This window comes from Delphinapterus leucas, chromosome 10, assembly GCF_059928025.1.
Source record: "Delphinapterus leucas isolate spDelLeu-1000000601 "Yukka" chromosome 10, BTC_Dleu_Yukka2, whole genome shotgun sequence".
Lineage (NCBI taxonomy): Eukaryota > Metazoa > Chordata > Mammalia > Artiodactyla > Monodontidae > Delphinapterus > Delphinapterus leucas.
Window position 1 is genome coordinate 57,334,071 of NC_143138.1, and position 14,636 is coordinate 57,348,706.

Sequence of the window (14,636 nt, forward strand, 5' to 3'; positions counted from 1 at the left end):
CCTGTTCTACCCCCAGGTGGATAGTCCCCCCCCATGCATTTCATGCAGCTCCTCAGACGCAGCTCACAGCCATGACCAGCTCCACAGAGGACCCTGGGGTGGGCTTTCCCCCGTTCCCTGTTTCATTCTTCCCTGTCCCCTTCTCATTTCCTGGGGTTACTTCCCCAAATAAGCCACCTGCACAAGCCCTGACTCAGGCTCTGTTTTCTGAGGCAACAGAAGCCAAGACAGTTATGTCCCAGGAGATGGCTTTATTCTGATGTAAATCCGAAAGTTGGCTGGATGGAGTAAAATGTTCTTCCCAGACACCAGGAAATCCCATCATTTATTTTACACTTTTGGAACCAAGACAGGGAAAGGGGGGAAAATGCTTTCTTTTCTTAACCGTGCCCTCTCAAGACTGTAGGTCTGTCCAGAAGTTATCCCTGCCCTCTGATCCCACAGGCGGTCTTGGAGAGGCCCTGAGAGCTGTGGTTCCTGGTGGAAGCCTTTCCTTGCTTTATTTTCTTTAGAACGTTGACCTCTGCACAAACGTGTCCAGTGACTCTTAATCTGACTGATAGAGCGTGTGTGCAAGGCATTATCTACTTCTATGAGTTTGCTTAATGATTTCCTCCTGTTATTTCTTTATTTTTAATGCTACATCCACAATGGGAACTGGTCAGTTGCCTTGAATCTCAAAATTAAGTGGGCTTCAAGGCAGTGGGATGACCTCACATGAGTGGTTGCAGCCCTGTGCTGGGCTCCTCTGGTGTTCTGTGAACAGGAGGGACGTCCCAGGTGTGATGCGACTGTAGGCCCCACCCAGGCCTGTGGCCTTCCTGTGGCCCGAGGTGTGGACAGTTGTGTCGAGCAGGTGGGGTTTGCCTCAGCAGAGCGTGCTTGCCTTCTCTCCTCAGGGGGCCATTTCTTCCTACTTCGTCCAGCGCTATGGGTTCCCTCCAGGATGCAAGGTGGTGGCCTTCACTGGGGACAACCCAGGTGAGTACCTCAGGGGATTTCACCCTCCCAGTAGCCCGCCTTGGTCCTTGTGGGACACTGGAGAATGCCAGCCGGCTTCTTGGGGCTTCTTGGGGAAGCCTGTCCGGGGCGGGCCCTCCCTCCCTTGGTGCCTGCCCGCCTGCTGGTCTGAACTCTCATGCCTTGTACCTGCCCCACCTTGGCTCTGACTCTGCCCACAAGAGCCACTGAGTGCTGCACCTTCAGGTGAAAGAAACCTGATCAGCGATTGAGGAAGACAGTGCCCACCCTCCCTCACCTGCCTTTTCTTTTCTTGTCTTTTTTTTTTTTTTTTTTTTTTAGCAACAGCCATTAATTTTTATTAAATTTCTAATTTAAAACAAATATTTACAACATTATCAGTTTGGGAAAAGACAAACAGGAAAAATGAAGAAAAGTGATGAAAAGACAAATTCAAGGACAGAATAAATACAGCTTATTTACACGCATGCCTGGCCCTGGTGGCTGGTGCTAGAGTGCCAGACCCTCAGCCTCAGAATTAGCAGCAGTTCAAAACCTCCTCCAGTTTCAACACGTCCAAGGGTGGGATTTTGCTCACCTGCCTTTTCTGTTCCAAGCTAAACATCTCAGTTCCCCCAACCCTTCCTCTGGGACCCAGCTTTGAGTCTCTGCCCCATCATTTGACCTATAGGTACGACTTCATCCAAGCCCCTTGTCTCCTCTTCCTCCTTTTCTTCTCCTCTGGGGGTTCCTGAGGCCCCCCCCACCCCAGAGGGGCTGACAGGTCTCTAAAGAAAGGCCGAGTGGTCACAATGAGTACCACCAGACTGCTGCCCCTCACCCCACCTCTGCAGCCCTTTTCCTAATGGGCCACCAAATCAGGGTTGCTGGATAGAGTAAATACAAATACAGGACACCCAGTTAAACTTGAATTCAGAGGAAGGACAAATGATTAGGTAGGATGAGTATGTCCCAGGCAATGTTTGAGTTTCAGATAACAAATGATTTTTCAGTGTAAGTGTGTCCCAAATATTGTTTCTCTGAGCTTGAACTGTGACTGAGCGTCTTATATTTTATCTGGCAGCTCTACCCCCAGTTGCCATCCTAAGCAGCCATTCCTTCTCTAAGGCCGTGAGTCTCAGGTACATATGGAAGGGTTTGGTGGAGGCCGGGGTCTGACTTCAGCCCTTCCTCTGGTTTCCACACCCGTGAGCCTCCCTGTACTTACCTCCTACTGGTTGTACAGATGAGGATGTGGACAGCAAAAAATAAAAAGAGAGAGGCACACGTGTCTAGGCGTGGAGCTGTGTGCCTGGAAATGGAGCTGAAGGTCTTGTTAAAATTCACTCATCATCCTAGTGATGATTTTATGTGCCGTATTTTCTGCAGTATCTATGTGTATTTTTGTGCCCGGGAAAAAACATTTAAGTCACCGTTACTACTGTTTCTGCCACCACTATGAGTAACACTCGTGGTGCTCCTAAGTCTGCTTTAGGCCTGTCTGCTTTGGAGCTGAGGGCTCAGCGAGGATGTCCCCGCCACCCCTGTGGTTGCATCAGGGTCCTGGCTGTGCCCCCTCCCTTCTGGGGTGGCCTCCACTCTGGCATCTGCAGGGAACCCCCAGGAGCCAGACGAGGGCCTCCCCGTCCCTGCACAGATTCTGTAGAACTTCACACAGAGCCCTGTCGTCAAGGCACAAACCCAGACTCAGAGCAGGTTTTGGAGAAGGGACCCTCATGTTCCTGGTCTGAGGTGAGGTGAGATAGAGGCTGGTAGACAGTGGCCAAATTCCTGCAGGAGCAAGGCTTGAAGCCTGTCGCTCTGTCCCCTGGGTGCCTGATTTGAGAGGAAGCTCCGGCCTGTGGTGGGCATGTTCTGGTGCCCTGGCTCCTGGAGGATGCCAGGCCCCAGTTCCTCTCTGCCCTAAAAGCTGAGTCACCCTCAGAAAGTAACAGATGGTGCACAAGCACCGATTCAGGACAATTCTATGCTTTGTGGGCCACGTTTGTTTGCCTTTCAAAATGAAAGTAACTTCATCAAGTCTTGTTAGAAACAAATGCATTGTTTTTTTATATTGGAGCATTGTTGATATACAATGTTGTATGTCCAGCGAAGTGATTTAGTTATACATATACATATATCTATTCTTTTCCAGATGGTTTTCTCATATAGGTTATTACAGAGTACTGAGTAGAGTTCTCTGTGCTAGACAGTGGGTCCTTGTTGATTGTTTTATATATATTAGTGTGTATATGTTAATCCCAACCTCCCAGTATTTCCCTCCCCCCTGCCCCCACCTTTCCCCTTTGGTAACCGTAAGTTTGTTTCTTAAGTTTCTGAGTCTGGTTAGAAAAATGTATATTCTTACACCTACTCTATCAACTGGAAGAATGTCAGGGAGAATAATGGGCCTGCTTTTGAACCACAGAAGCATGAGCTTCTGGGCATGTTGCAGAGGGAACAACAAAGGAGCAGCTTCCTAAACCGTCCTCTTGGACTGCGGTTTCAGGCTGAATGTTGGAGATACCAGGCAGGTAGCCCTCAGCCGGTCCCTGCCTAAACCTGACCTTCACTTTGCTGCTGCCTTAAGTAATGCATTAGTCTTATGCTTTTTCTTATACACAAGGGATACCTCTTCATTGCAGAAAAAATTTTTAAGTACCGACAAACCAAAGGAAGGATGTAAAAAAAAATCATCCATAATCTCTTAACCCAGAGATAACCACAGTTAAAATTTTTTTTTTTTTTTGCGGTACGTGGGCCTCTCACCGCCGTGGCCTCCCCCGTTGCGGAGCACAGGCTCCGGATGTGCAGACCCAGCGGCCATGGCTCACGGGGCCAGCCTCTCCGCGGCATGTGGGATCCTCCCGGACCGGGGCACGAACCCGCGTCCCCTGCATCGGCAGTTGGACTCTCAACCACTGCGCCACCAGGGAAGCCCCACAGTCAAAATTTTGAGGGCTGTCCTTCCAACCTTCTTTTCCTATGCCCATAAATAAACAGTTTATTTTAACCAACCAAGGCAATATTTTTGTGCAACATCATTAGTGGTTGTTTAGGTTTCCATTGTCCTGGCATTTACTTTGCCAATGTCGCTTAGATGGAGCTGGGAGATGGAGGTAGGCGTGGCTTCTACCGTTTAGGCCATGCAAACATTATCTTGTCCCTTGTCCCTAAAGCAGCGGTCCCCAACCCTTTTGGCACCGGGGACCAGTTTCATGGAAGACAGTTTTTCCATGGACGGGGTGGGGGGGGGATGGGTCAGGCGGTAACGCGAGCGATGGGGAGCGGCAGATGAAGCTCCACTCGCTCACCTGCCCGCCACTCACCTCCTGCTGTGCGGACCGGTAGGGCGTTGGGGACCCCTGCGGCCTATAGGATAAGCTCTCAGAGGTAGGATTCCTGAATCCAGGGCTCTGGCACTCTGCTGATCGTACCTCAGCAGCAGTGTTTGAGTACACCTGTTCCTGCCCACATTTATCCTTCATTCATTCGTTCGCTCAACGTTTAGGCCTGCTGCTACATGGCAGACCTTCTTTCAGTTCCAGGGTGTATCAGTGAGGAAGGCAGATAAACATCACGGTCATGGGCCTCACATAAAGGGGACAGTCAACATTACCTTGCCCCTTTCCATACCACTGAGGTGGGGGAAAGCCTCTCACTCCGGCCTCGCCTTTGTCTTTCTCCACCGTGTGTATCCTGGTGTCTTGACTTGGCCCCCTTGGTCCTCTGCACTCCTGGGAGTGCCTAACAGTGGGTGGGGAGTTTGGACCCATTTAGGTGAGGTTTCTGAGTCCAAATCAGAGACCCTGACCACAGAAACTCCACCCTGTAGCCCTTGGGGCGTCCTGAGCCCTTGCCTCACCCTGTTCCTGCGTCTCCCTTAGCTTGTGGACTGGGGTGGGAGATGGGGGCTGCACTCCCATCTGGCGGGGTGGGGGGGTGACTGGTTTGCTTTGTGGCGGTCATGTGACCTCCTGCTAACCACAGGCTCCCCTCCCGTTCTCAGCGTCGCTGGCAGGCATGAGGCTGGAGGAAGGTGACATTGCGGTAAGGTGACCACTCACTCCCAGGCAGGGTCAGCTTTCTGCCCCAGGGGACGAGGGTGCTGGGTCTCAGCAGCATCTTTGCTGCCTATCAGAGGGGCTTCCAGGGTCAAAAGGCAGCTGAGAGAGGGGATAGGGAGACCCAGGCTCCAGGACCTACCCACAGGTCCTCTCTTAGAAGATCAGTTGCCTTTGCTGAGCAGACAGGTCCCCTGCCTGCCTTGACAGTGGCCGGTCGTGGTGGGCACAGTGGCAGAAGGGTCAGACCTCGGGCTAGAGGACTGTGAGCTCCCTAGGCGATGACGACATAACCCAGACCCTTCTGCTTCTAGTGGGAAACCCGTTGTCACCTGAACCACGAGTTAGAGGTAGTTGTAGTAAGTTCTAGAGAATCGGCCCGCAGGATCCATGGGAGCCTGAATCTGGGGAGCTGACTTTGGACTTTGGTGTGGGAGGGTCAGCAGAGGTTCCTCTGAGGAGGTGGCATTTAATCCGAGGTCAGCAGCCTGAGGAGTGAAGCGATGGGGGTCAGGGCGCGTGGAGCTGGCGAGACGGAGCCGCTTCACCTCTGCCCGTCTCTCTGCAGGTCAGCCTGGGCACCAGTGACACCCTATTTCTCTGGCTCCAGGAGCCCACGCCCACCCTGGAAGGCCACATCTTCTGCAACCCGGTTGACCCCCAGCACTACATGGCGCTCCTGTGGTAGGTCGGGTGGGGCGGAGGAGGCGCGGGCAGGTCTGGCACCATGTGGAGCCCCCCAGGTCGTTCCACTGCGCAGGCTCTGGGGGCAGCTGAGACCCCAGGGACTCACTGGGTCTTGCTGAGAGCAGAGCTGGGTGGGGAAGCAGCCAGGACCTGAAGTCTCTCCCAAACTCAGATACAGATCCCATCCCCAACACCTGTACCCTGTGTGGCCTGAGGCAGATGCCGTAGCATATCTGAGCCACACTTTGCTCATAAAATGCGGAGAATAAGAGGTTTATTTCATAGTGTTGTTACGCTATGTCTGGCACATGGTGGACCTTCAACCAATGGTAGCAAGGACATCCTGCTTCCTGACTGTTCTCATGGAAGGGGTCTGTTCTGCACCCTCCAAACAGGCATTTGGGGACCTGCTGGAAGCTACTAAGGGAGAGTTTTTGGCCTTGAAATTCCAAGAACCACTGGAGAATATGTAGGTCTAGTAAATCTGGCCAGCCCTGCCCCTTGTCCAGGTGGTACAACGTGCTGAAACCACAGCTGTGTCTCTCCCTGGGGCTCCTTTGTGGCAACCTCCCCTGTAAACAGAGCCCACGACAAGTGCATTTCCTGGTGACTCCCAGGAACATGCGCTGGGTCTGATACCTGAGGAGGAACCTCAGATCCCTGCTGTGCACTGGCTGGGGTTGTGGTCCAGCCTGACCTGCAGCCCCTCTACCTGGGACTCTTCACCAAAGCCCGTGGGTCCAGTCAGCAAGCACCAGGTCCCTCCCTCAGGGTTGTGTGCACTTCTGCAGCTTTAAAAATGGCTCCCTCATGAGAGAGAAGATCCGCGATGAGTTGGCTTCCAGTTCCTGGAGCGAGTTCTCTAAGGCGCTGCAGTCCACAGAGATTGGGAACTGCGGAAACCTGGGTAGGCTGTTTGGGGATGCCGGGGTCTGTGAAGGGGCAGCAGCTGCTACGGGGAGGGGCAGGGCCAGGGAGAAGCCAAGGGGAGCCCTGACTGTCTGCACTTATGCTCCACGGGCCTTAAAACTAGCGTGAGACCCCATGATCTGAGTGAGATGGGGGAGTGGCAGATCAGGCCAGAGCTGCATCTTCTGTGCCCCTCGAAGCCCCTGGTGCCAGCATCAGAGATGGCAGCCACAGTGCCTACTCTGCCCTGGTGCATGCCCACATGCAGCTTTCTGCCCCAGACACGAGGTCTTGTTGGGAAAAGTGCCCAGCATTGGGGCAGGCCTTTTGAGCAGGGAGGGGATGTGCCTCCCTTGGTCAAACCCATGCTGGTATTTTAGGGTTAGTTGGACAGCTAGCTGTCTCCTGGCCTGGGCGGCCACATGAGAGCTGGAAGAGCTGTCTCCACGAAAAGCTAGCCTAGGCCTTTCCATTTGCCCTCCGTCCTGCTGGAGAGAAGGACCTGAGAATATTCACAGGTCTCCAGGGGATAGGGGGTCCCGGGGAACAGGGATATAGGGTCATTTCACCCTGCTTTTTTCTAAGGCTATTGAGAAGCTGATCTTTTGTTTTTGACCACTGACAACTAATCTCTTCCTGGTCTTGTTTCAGGTTTTTATTTTGATGTAATGGAGATCACCCCTGAAATTATTGGGCGTCATAGGTTTAGTGCAGAAAACCATGAGGTACGTGTGTTATTAGTATTGGAGCTACAGTGGCTCCATTTTTGACTATTTAACAAATGCCTATCAAATTATGCTAGTTTTAGGGACCTCATTCATTTACTCAGCCATTGATAAAACAAGTATTTAAAAATTTTTTCTTTAAATTGAAATATTGTGAATTTACAATATTGTGTTAGCTTCAGATGTACAGCAAAATGATTCAGTTTTTTTTCAGATTATATTCCATCATAAATTATTACAAGATATTGAATATAATTCCCTGTGCTGCACTGTAAATCCTTGTTGCTTATCTATTTTATGTATAGTAAGTAGTTTGTATCTAATCCCATACTCCTAATTTGCCACCACCCTCCCCCACCAGTAACCATTAGTTTGTTTTCTATGTCTGCAAGTCTGTTTCTGTTTTGTATATAGATTCATTTGTATTTTTAGATTCCTCATATAAATGATATCATATGATATTTATCTTTCTCTGACTTACTTCACTAAGTATACCACTCTCTAGGTCCGTCCATGTTGCTGCAAATGGCAACATTTCATTCTTTTTTATGGCTAATACTCCGTTGTATAGGGACCTACCTGGGTCCAGTGGTTAAGACTCTCGGTTTCCAATGCAGTTGTGCATGGGTTCGATCCTTGGTTGGGGAATAAGATCCCATATGCCGTGTGGCGTGGCCAAAAGATATTTTTAAAAATATGTATTCTGTTGTATATATACAATATCTTCTTAAGCCAGTCATCTGCTGATGGGCACTTGGGTTGTTTCCATGTCTTGGCTATTGTAACTAATGCTGCTGTGAACGTTGGGGCTTCACGTATTTTTTCCAATTAGAGTTTTCCCTGATATATGCCCAGGAGTGGGATTGCTGGATCATATGGTAGCTCTAAGGACCCTCCATACTGTTCTTCACAGTGGCTGCACCAATTTACATTCCCAGCAACAGTAGGAGGACTCCCTTTTCTCCACACCCTCTCTAGCATTTATTATTTGTTGACTTTTTGATGATGGCCATTCTGACTCCTGTGATAATTAGTGATGCTGAGCATCTTTTCATGCGTCTGTTGGCCATTTGTATGTGTTCTTTGGAAAAATGCCTATTTCGCTCTTCTACACATTTTTTGATGGGGTGTTTTTTCAGTATTGAGTTGCATGAGCTGTTTGTATATTTTGGAGATTAACCTCTTGTCAGTCTCATCATCTGTAAATATTTTCTCCCAGTCCACAGGTTGTCTTTTCATCTTGTTGATGGTTTTCTGTGCTGTGCAAAAGCTTTTAACTTTGATTAGATCCCCTTTGTTTATTTTTGCTTTTATTTCTTTTGCTTTGGGAGACTGAGCTGAGAAAACATTGGTATGATTTATGTCAGAGAATATTTTGCCTATGTTCTCTTCTAGGAGTTTTATGGTGTCATGTCTTATATTTAGGTCTGCAAGCCATTTTGAGTTTATTTTTGTGTATGGTGTGAGGCAGTGTTCTAACTTCACTGATTTACATATGGCTGTCTAGCTTTCCCAACACCACTTGTTGAAGAGACTATCTTTTCTCCATTGTATATTCTTGCCTCATTTGTTATGGATTAATTTACTGTAGGTGAGTGGGTTTATTTCTGGGCTCGCTATTCTGTTCCATTGATCTATATGTCTGTTTTTGTGCCAATACCATGCTCTTTTACTGTAGCTTTGTAGTATAGTCTGAAGTCCGGAAGGGTTATGCTTCCACCCTTGTTCTTTTTCCTCAAAATTGCTTTGGCAATTTTGGGTGTTTTGTGGTTCCATATAAATTCTAAGACTGTTCTAGTTTTGTGAAAAGATGTCATGGGTATTTTGATAGGGATTGCATTAAATCTGTAGATTGCTTTGGGTAGTATGGCCATTTCAACAATATTAATTCTTCCAATCCAAAAGCATGGGATATCTTTCCATTTCTTTGAGTCATCTTCGGTTTCCTTTAGTTTTATAGTTCTCAGCATATAGGTCTTTAAGCTCCTTGGTTAAATTTATTCCTAGGTTCTATTTTTTATGCCATTTTAAATGGGATTGTTTGTTTACTTTCTCTTTCTGATATTTCATTATTAGTGTAGCAGATTTCTATGTATTAATCTTGTATCCTGGGACTTCCCTGGTGGTCCAGTGGCTAAGACTCCTCGCTCCCAATGCAGGGGGCCCAGGTTTGATCCCTGGTCAGGGAGCTAGATTCCACATGCCGCAACCAAAGATCCTGCACGCAGCAATGAAGATCCTGCATGCTGCCGAAAGAAACCCCCCAAAAACAAACAAAATTGTATCCTGCTACCATGCTGAATTCATTTATTAGTTCTAATAGTTTTTTTTTGTTGTTGTTGTTTTTGCGGTATGCGGGCCTCTCACTGTTGTGGCCTCTTCCGTTGTGGAGCACAGGCTCCGGACACGCAGGCCCGGCAGCCATGGCTCACGGGCCCAGCCACTCCGTGGCATGTGGGATCTTCCCAGACCGGGGCATGAACCGGTGTCCCCTGCATCGGCAGGCAGACTCTCAACCACTGCGCCACCAGGGAAGCCCATAGTTCTAATAGTTTTTGTGTGGAGACTTTAGGGTTCTCTATGTAAATTATCATGTCATCTGCAAATAGTGACAGTTTTACCTCTTCCCTCCAGTTTTATTTCTTTTTCTTGTCTGATTGCTGTGGCTAGGACTTCCAATACTATGTTGAATAGAAGTAGTGAGAGTGGACGTCCTTATCTTGTTCCTGAATTTAGTGGGAAGGCTTTCACCTTTTCACTGTTGAGTATTATGTTGACTGTGGGTTTGTCATAATAAAGCAATACTTTTGATGTGCTAGGGTGCACTCTAAATGCTGGGGCATCAGCAAGATATAAGACAGACGCTGTACTTTCTCACAAAGAGGAGTGTGGAACACCTAAGTGTTCTCCCTGAGCTAACGTGTGCTCCCACTGATTGTCATTAAGCATTTTGGAGCCTGTTTCCTTGGCGAGCCTTATCCTACACCTCCCATCTCCAGATGATGAATTTCCTCCTGATTGAAAGAGCCTCTGGCACAGGAGACACTAACATTTGCTGACGTTTATTGAGCACAGTTTAGTTCCAGGCACTATGTATGTGGGTTTCTTTATCTTCCTCATTTACCTCTCAGAGCAACTCTGTGAATTAGGTATTTTCATCCCCTTTACAGATGGAGAAACTGAATATCTCACCCAAGGCACCAGGGCCTAGGTGGTGGAGGTGGTCAAACCCAGTCCTTTCTGGCCCTAAAGCCACTATTTTATTTGCCCTCCTCCACGCAACCTTTCCCAGGAGGGATTTGGTTGATACTTGCTGCTTGGAATTGACTTTTCTGTGAGATGGTTACCAGAGTCATCACCACATTTTGGATTGGACCTGAGAGACTTTTCTGACCCTAAAAGGTGTCTGGGGAATTTCAGTAAGTCACTCTGTCTAATAAGTGTAACAGAGTTGGTGTTGGATTATATGCCGATGATGGTATTACGTATTGTATTGTAGATGGAAAGCTTTGTCTAAAGTATAGGGAGTTCATCTCAGTCTTCTGGTGGGGGTCAGTTTGGTTTCTGTTGCTCGTAGAAAGAAGACACGCCTGTTCTCTTTTGTGTAAATCTGTCTGGGTTTATCAAGAAGGGAGTTTTCTTCGTTCGTTTCTTCAATCAACAGATATGTATGATTGGTGCAAACAAGACAAACAGGGTCCCTGCTCCACGGAGCCCAGTGTCTAGGAGGATGTAAACAGGTGAACGAACACACACACAATTACGGTGTGTGATGTGGCTCAGACGGGAAGGAACAAAGCGACGTAGGGGAAAGCAGGGCATGTGCCAGGGACTTGCCTTGGATAGGGTGACCAGGTGGGCCTCCCTGAGGAGGTGGCCTTTAGGTGCAGACTTGAAGGATGAGAGAGATCCCACATGGGAAGCTAGGGCGGAGTCCTGGCAGAGGGAGAAGTTTAGGAACTGAAAGCAGGTGAGTTGGGTTGGAGCAGCTCCTGAGGGAGGGAGCGGTGGCGTCCGTCACTGGTCTCAGGGGCTGGGGAGCAGGGTGAGGCTGGAGTTGGTGCCATTCAGCTTTAGCTGGAAGGGCAAAGGGCGCGCCACAGTTGTGGGTTCTCAGCACAAGCTCTCCCTTCATGAGCATCAGCTACATTGACCAGGCTCTGCTGTCTGCTTTTTAACAACCCTGAAACATAGGTGCTCCCATTACCTCAGTTCTGTTAAGAAAGAAAATGAGAGACTCAAGAGGGAGGAGGTATGGGGATATATGTATATGTATAGCTGATTCGCTTTGTTATAAAGCAGAAACTAACACACCACTGTAAACAATTATAGTCCAATAAAGGTGTTAAAAAAAAAAAGAAAGAAAATGAGGCTCAATAAGATTTACATTAACTTATTCAAGGTCATAGAGCTGAATGGCAGAGGCAGAACTGGAACCCTCGGCAGCCTGAAGCTGAGCTCTCCCATCCTCTGACTCCCCAGAGTGATACACGCGTGAGGCCGTGAGCACGTGTGTGTGCGTGCGAGTGTGTGACAAACAAGTTAGTGGTTCAAGAGCACAACTATGGGTGAGCTCCAGTGGAGGCCTGAGTCATGAACTCTGAATCTGGGCTACAGTTAAAAAGACACCACACACACACATACACCACATACATACGCACCACACACATACACACACACACACACACACACACACACTCACACACAGTGAGTGGACAATGAGAGTTCTTCACTCTGCCCACTTTCTCCTGGAATCAGGTCTCAGCATTCCCCTGGGACGTGGAGATTCGAGCACTGATCGAAGGACAGTTCATGGCCAAGAAGATCCATGCCGAGGGCCTGGGCTATCGAGTCAGTAAGTGAGCTGCTGGCGGGCTGTGTGCTGGGGTGGGCGCTAAGGGTTCTGCTCCTACCCTGAGGTGCTTGAGGCCCTTCCTGGGCTTCAGGCCAGGCCTAGTGGACACTGTCTGTTAAGGCTCCATTACAAGGTCCCTGTTCGTGCAGGAGGGACGTGGAGCCTGGCTCCTGGTGGTGGGGTGAGAAAGCGATCGACTGGCACTGTGCACAGGCATAGACTAGGGGGCAGGTTGTTCCTGCATCTCTGCTGCGTCCCCAGGAGCCTCACCTCCTTGGCCAGGAGCTATAGGACTTGGGAGATCTTTCTGTAACCCTACGCTCCAACCTGCAGACTAAATGTCCTAAGCTCTGGATCCCGAGGGCACGGGCAACGCAGGTGGGAAAGGTCTGGGCTGGGGCCATCACTGGACCTTCACCTTCTAGCCTGGGCAGGCCCCATCTGCCTGTGGGGCACAGCTCTGGACATTTCAGCTTGAACAGGGAAGAGAGGGGATGTAGAACCACTGTCAGAACTGAGAGACCTGCAATGGAGAGGGCAGAACCAGGGCCAGGGGAGGCCCATGGGGAAGGAAGGGTCTTCTAAGAACTTGAGCTATGGAGTGTGGCCAGCTTTAGGAGGTCAGCGAGTTCCCCTTTTTGATGGCGCTGCAGTGGTCTGGCAGGGGGCAGGGGGGGCGTCTGAAGGAGGTTGGACCCGCCGACCAGGGAGTCCAGGTTTCCAAGATGTATTGTCCCTCTGGGCCAGCCGTGGTCAAGAGAAGGTAGAAAACCCCTGAATCCTCTTAGCTTGAAGGCCTCCTCATGATACTTTTATGGACAATCCTATGTAGTATATGTTTTATGCCTTTGAACCAAATAAGTAAAAGGATACTTCAAAAATAAGCACTAGGTAAACCTTTTTGAAAACCTGTTAGGCAGCATCTACTAAAGCTGCATAAACGTCCACCCAGCAGCTTCACTTCCCGGTGGATGCGAGACAGAGACGTGGACATGTGTTCACTAAAGACGTGCAGGAGTACACTGCCGGTGGCCCTGTGCTTAGCACCCCATGCTGGAAACCACACAGTGCCCATCGATAGTAAGATAGATGCCTTGTGGGGTGTTCAGGCGACATGATCCTACACAGAAATGAAAATGAACCACCCTTAGCCACGTGCAACAAAATGGATGAATCTCACAAATGAAAACGCTGAGCAAAAGAAGCCAAACCCAAAAGTATGCGTGGCAGGTTCCGTGGACGTCAGATTCAAAAGCAGACAAAACCATCTGCTGTCGTTGGAAGTCTGGATCATTAGTAGTTACCTGTTGGGGAGCATGGAGGGCCTCTGGGGTGCTGGTGAGGCTCTGTTTCTTAGGTTACACAGGTGTGTTTAGTTGTGAAAATGTGTCAAGCTGTCAGCTTATGGTATGTATGTACATTTGTTAGGATGTATGTTTTAGTTCAACAGAATTTTTTAAATAGAATGAATTTTATAAACAGTCCCACTCCTCTCCATCCCCCCACCCAGAGTGTAAAAAGAAATTCCCGCAAGGTCTCCAAAGGCTTCCAAGGTCCCTGAGAAGTGAGCCCAGGTGAGCAGGGCAGAGATGGTGCTGAGGTGGGCGTGAATGACTGGCACGAAGGGTTTTCCGGTTGTCAGGAGGGGGCACTTTGGGCGGCTGGGGGGCTGTCTCCACCAGCCCAGTGTGAGGGGAGAGGCAGTGAGGGCGGAGGGGCCCTCCTGGGCTCCAGGGAGCTAGTGTGCCTCTGAAGCGATTCTTGTGCAAAACAGCATAAGGTTACTTATCCTCTTAGCAAGCTTAAGGGCCGAATCAAACCTGTCCTGCCAGCTCTGCTGGGTTCCTCTCAAACAAGATCACATGCATGAATGCGCTTGAACCTAAAAGGGCAAAAGGGCTGCACGAACTGTAGGCATCATGCTCCCAGTGGCTGCATGGCTTGTGGCATCGTGGGATCTTTTTTTTTTAAATAAATTTATTTATTTATTTTTAGCTGTGTTGGGTCTTCATTGCTGCGCGCGGGCTTTCTCTAGTTGTGGTGAGCGGGGGCTATTCTTCGTTGCAGTGCACAGGCTTCTCATTGCGGTGGCTTCTCATTGCGGAGCACGGGCTCTAGGTGCACGGTCTTCAGTAGTTGTGGCACGTGGGCTCAGTAGTTGTGGCTCGTGGGCTCTAGAGAGCAGGCTCAGTAGTTGTGGCTCACAGGCTTAGTTGCTCCGCGGCATGTGGGATCTTCCTGGACCAGGGTTCGAATCCGTGTCCCCTGCATTGGCAGGCGGATTCTTAACCACTGTGCCACCAGGGAAGTCTGGGATCACGGGATCTTAGTTCCCCGACCAGGGATTGAACCCTGGGTCCTGTCAGTGAAAGCGTGGAGTCCTTACCACTGGACCGCCGGGGAATTCCCTAGAGTTTCATTCCTGAACTGTCATAA

At 49.5% G+C, this 14,636-nt stretch overlaps 1 protein-coding gene across 20 annotated transcripts in view; it reads left to right on the forward strand.

Moving 5' to 3' along the window:
- Positions 1–14,636, forward strand: part of XYLB (xylulokinase) — a 51,454-nt gene that overhangs the window by 18,975 nt on the left and 17,843 nt on the right. For 9 of the 20 annotated variants that reach the window (XR_016394691.1, XR_016394689.1, XR_016394688.1 and 6 more), the window contains 6 exons: positions 900–981; positions 4,970–5,010; positions 5,593–5,708; positions 6,503–6,618; positions 7,272–7,345; positions 12,104–12,200. Coding sequence is in view for 7 of the 20 variants with exons in the window: in XM_089919057.1 (XP_089775183.1) it covers positions 900–981; positions 4,970–5,010; positions 5,593–5,708; positions 6,503–6,618; positions 7,272–7,345; positions 12,104–12,200 (526 nt within the window). In the remaining 13 variants the exon portion in view is untranslated. Of the gene's footprint in view, positions 1–899; positions 982–4,969; positions 5,011–5,592; positions 5,709–6,482; positions 6,619–7,271; positions 7,346–10,515; positions 10,765–12,103; positions 12,201–13,710; positions 13,775–14,636 lie in introns of those variants that run through there. The other 11 variants (XR_016394690.1, XR_016394687.1, XM_089919058.1 and 8 more) reach the window with 7 other exon arrangements.